The sequence below is a fragment of the Frankliniella occidentalis genome, unplaced genomic scaffold, assembly GCF_000697945.3.
Source record: "Frankliniella occidentalis isolate FOCC.00 unplaced genomic scaffold, Focc_3.1 Scaffold7, whole genome shotgun sequence".
Classification (NCBI taxonomy): Eukaryota; Metazoa; Arthropoda; class Insecta; order Thysanoptera; family Thripidae; genus Frankliniella; species Frankliniella occidentalis.
The window spans coordinates 2,211,473-2,215,362 of record NW_026267137.1 but is presented as its reverse complement, the minus strand read 5'-3'; the positions used below and the strand labels follow the sequence as shown (position 1 = coordinate 2,215,362).

Sequence of the window (3,890 nt, the reverse complement as noted above, 5' to 3'; positions counted from 1 at the left end):
AATCATTATGAAAGGTGTACTTGTTATAAACTCAGCAAATAAGGGAAGGCGACGAAAGGAAGACAGTAGGGGTAAGAGAAATAGGGGTAGGGAGGAAGGGGGCAATTCCAATTTCAGCGTGGATGATTCACAAACACCAGAGAGCCTTTGCTACTGGCGCTTCCGGACTTCTTCCTTCCCATGAAACTCTTCTGCTTTACTGTAATCGAACCATTTCCCGTCCATTCTGTTCGTCGCGGTGGTGCTTTCTATATGGTAAGGGTTTCCCGGACGACGACGCACGATTAACTAAATATATGGGGCTTGCACGGTCTACGCAGTGCGCCTTGGCGTTGTGGCAAAAATAATTTCGCACACACATACACGCGCGCGCGCAACGTTTTACGGCGGCGCGGCACATTTTGTTTCAAAACGAGAAAACTTGCGCCACTCTTTTAACCGACGTCATAAAGCCAAAAGACCCAGCCGCCGGCGCCACACTCACGAAGAGGAATTTCTTCCTTTTTTTAGTGTAATGCACCAATTTGCTATCCAATTTATTCTACGACAAACAACTAAACAGCAAATAAGTTTGCAGACATTTCCCTTTATAAGTTTAAACCAAGGGTAATTGAAAACATTTTGGTTGTAATACTTTTCATTTACCATAAAAAAGAAGAACGTTGCAAAACAGGAGGTTCAGTGATGCGACTCCCCCTCATTGGCCCCCTCTCTCATTCTCGGCCGAAACCCTTCTCAACTCCCGCTGCTCTACCGCTCCACCTCCCCTTCCGATATCACGGTCCCTTCGCCAGGAGAGTGGATGATCCCTTAATGCCGAGCAGATCCCAACGAAATGGAAACAATCGCGGTGCGCAATGTTTGCGGGATCAGACCAAACAACGCAGTAACCGAGCAACGGACCCAAGATCCCACGCCGAATATTAAATATTGTTGATCGACCGGTGCGCGGGCGTACGACGCGGTACACGTCAATGTACACAATAATGATAATTATCAGGATTAATTTTAACTCTAACGTTTATATGTTTTGAACGTTACATTTCGACGTACATTTTTGTGGTGTAGAGTTTTAGCTGGACCCCCCGCACAGGTAAAGTCGGTCGGCGCGTTCCGGGCGATTAAAGCGCTGACAAAGACCCCCACGTCCCACTATACTCCACTGTCAAAATTAGTTGCGCGGGAAAAATTTATTGGCGGCACGCGGGCAGGCCTACCTGAACTCATTTCTCTCCACACACGCAGTGAGAGAGAGCGGGATGGTCGAACGATTTCATCGAAAAAGTTTTCCCCCGCCATATTATTTTAATGATTATTTATCGTATTCGGCGGTGTCTTTGATCTCGATCCACACATTAACATGGCTGTAACATTCTCTGGGTACTTACACATGACCTCCAGCGCGACGGTCTTCCTCATGGGTGGCTCGCTGTGCTGCTGCAGGACCTCGTTGGTGCCCTCGCATGTCAGTGACTCGCCGTTCTCGTAGCGCGTCGCGGTGAACACCAGCTCGCTCACGGTATCGTGCGTGCCGTCGGACTGCAGGGCACACAATACATGAACGTGACTACAGTTGCAATTACTGACCTACTGGCAACAGCGTGAAACTAACGGATAAGCATAAAAGATAAGAATACCAAATCGAATGTAAAAGAAAAACAAGCACAACTTAATGGTACCAATAATGGTCTATTGACACTGTTCAAAAACTAAAACTCAAATATTCACATTTAAACTAGAATCTCAAAACTACTTTCCCACTGAAACTGAAACATGCTAGGTAGTAGTTGAGTCTAGTGGTCACTAGTATTTTCGCGTTTGACTTGGTTCACTAATTAATTATGTTTCACAATTTGTTTTTCCTCACAGGGTGTGCAATAGCAGCTAATACCATATAAGGGCCTTCGCTCTAACTTGCCGCTCCAAAGCTCACCTGGAAACGGCAACTCCCCTATCCCCTCCCCCACTCCAGGCAAACATGGAAATCACATTAAGGCGACTCCTTGTTGCGCAGAGAGGAGGGGGGAGGGGGAGGGCAAAGCGCGAGCGGGGATATAGGGAGTGAGAGGGGAGGAGGGGAGGAGGGTCCTGCGAAGTGCCGCCCGCCCGCCCCGCCTGGCGCGCGCTACGGACCCCGACTATGACAATCGGAGCGACCGAAACAATGCCGACGCAGAGAGTTTGGAGTATTATTGAGGAACCGACAACTCAACTTGTAGCGGTGAGACACGACAAACAACCCCCATGGGAGAGAGGGGAAGGATGAAGGGGGAGCGGGTGGGAGTGAGAAAGACGAGGGGGGTAGGGGGCGGAGGGGTAAGGGCAGCTCACCCTTCCTGAGAAAGAAAAGAAAGGACAAACGGACGTTCGAAAAGTGTTACCATTTAGTATGTAAGACGGTATATTCGAATTACACTCTTCACTCTTCTTTCTGTGAAGGGTAAATGGGGCGCTACCCCCCCACCCCTTCTCCCTTCCTTTCTCCCGCACACAACCTCCTGCACAACACGTCGGGAACCATGAGCACGACCCCCACGCGCGCCGCCTGCTGCACACGCAAAGTCATTCAAACAGTCAAGTCATTGGCAACTCCGCGGCAGCAGCAAGTTCACGCTGCGGCGCTGCGACACACATCCAGGTGGTTGTCGGGGTACGTGCAGTCCCACCCCGCCCCGCCCTCACCTCCCCGGTCCCTCTCTCTGTTTCCGGTTGCTCCTTTGTCCTCTCCCTCCCGCGTCTTTCCGGACATTTCTCACCCACGCCATCCCACTCACCCACACACTCCCATACGGAGGTGATCCCCCGAGGCCAAACCGTTCGGGTCGCCGGTGCGCCCCGTGGACCTGCGCCCGCCGGGGCCTCAATAGGACCCGATAGGACCTCATAGGTCCCAATAGAACCCCCATCCCAGTCCCGACGGTACTCCGCTGCTCCCGCCCACACAGGCGCCCCAAATTTCCGCTAGCCTACGACGATAAAACCGACCAGATCGGCGACATGCATCGGCCGACCCCGGCACTGCGATTCCCCATCTTTTTACTACGCCCTTCCGGGCCGCCCTCCCCCACCCCCTCGCCGAGGCCCCAGCCCCGCACCCTCCGCCATCGAGCGACCTCCGGGAGGTCTTAGTCATCGGCGGGGCGGAGCGGGAGCGGGGCACTCACTCAACCGGACATCATCGGCGACCTTTCCAACTGCCGCATCGCTTCCACCCGCATCGGAGCGGGAGGGTCTCCCCCGCGGGGTCACCGCCAGCGAGCCGGGCACCGCCGCGGTACCACCAGCGCGATCTCCTCCAAGACAGCGGGAAATGGCTATCTGAAAAGACGAATAAGAGAAATATAAGTTTCAAGAGCGCCCTGCTCTGGACACTTTCCGGGAAAATCATAAGTTCCGCCGGCACTTTGAGTCTGCTCGGCCGCACTCGCGCGGATGTGCATCGCAAACGGGGAGGCAGTCACCGCCATACGTCACAATCCGCCAGGCTCATCTTTTAGTCATCGCCCTGCACTTCCGCGGAGGTCTCCGGCACGAAAACTTTTTGAAAAATTGAATGTAGTATCCTCTCCTCTCCTCCACTCTCCGCCGGGCGGGCGGGCCCACCCCGCGCGAGGCCCCCCACCCTCCCCTTGTTCTTCCCTCATCAATCAGCGATTTTATCCCGCGAACAAGAAGCTGCGCGCGGTATCATGGCCGCGGCTGGGCTCGGCTCGTCCCGGCCCGAGCTGGCTGCAGAGAGGACCGACATCGGAAACTTCGACGTTGCTGCAACCTCAGCGAAGATAAGACGCTTCATTTCCGGTCCATTGCCTCCCCTCCTCTCTCCCTTTCCCCCCCTCGGGCCGCGGCCCCCAGCCTAGCGGGGCGTTGTCTTCGAGTGGGCCGCCCCG

At 54.2% G+C, this 3,890-nt stretch overlaps 1 protein-coding gene across 1 annotated transcript in view; it reads right to left on the bottom strand.

The window, feature by feature from the left end:
* The window catches only part of LOC113215360 (hemicentin-1), a 479,462-nt gene that overhangs the window by 46,134 nt on the left and 429,438 nt on the right, over window positions 1–3,890 (bottom strand). The window contains exon 9 of the mRNA XM_052273338.1: window positions 1,361–1,539. Within this exon, the coding sequence (XP_052129298.1) occupies window positions 1,361–1,539 (179 nt within the window). The remainder of the gene's footprint in view (window positions 1–1,360; window positions 1,540–3,890) is intronic.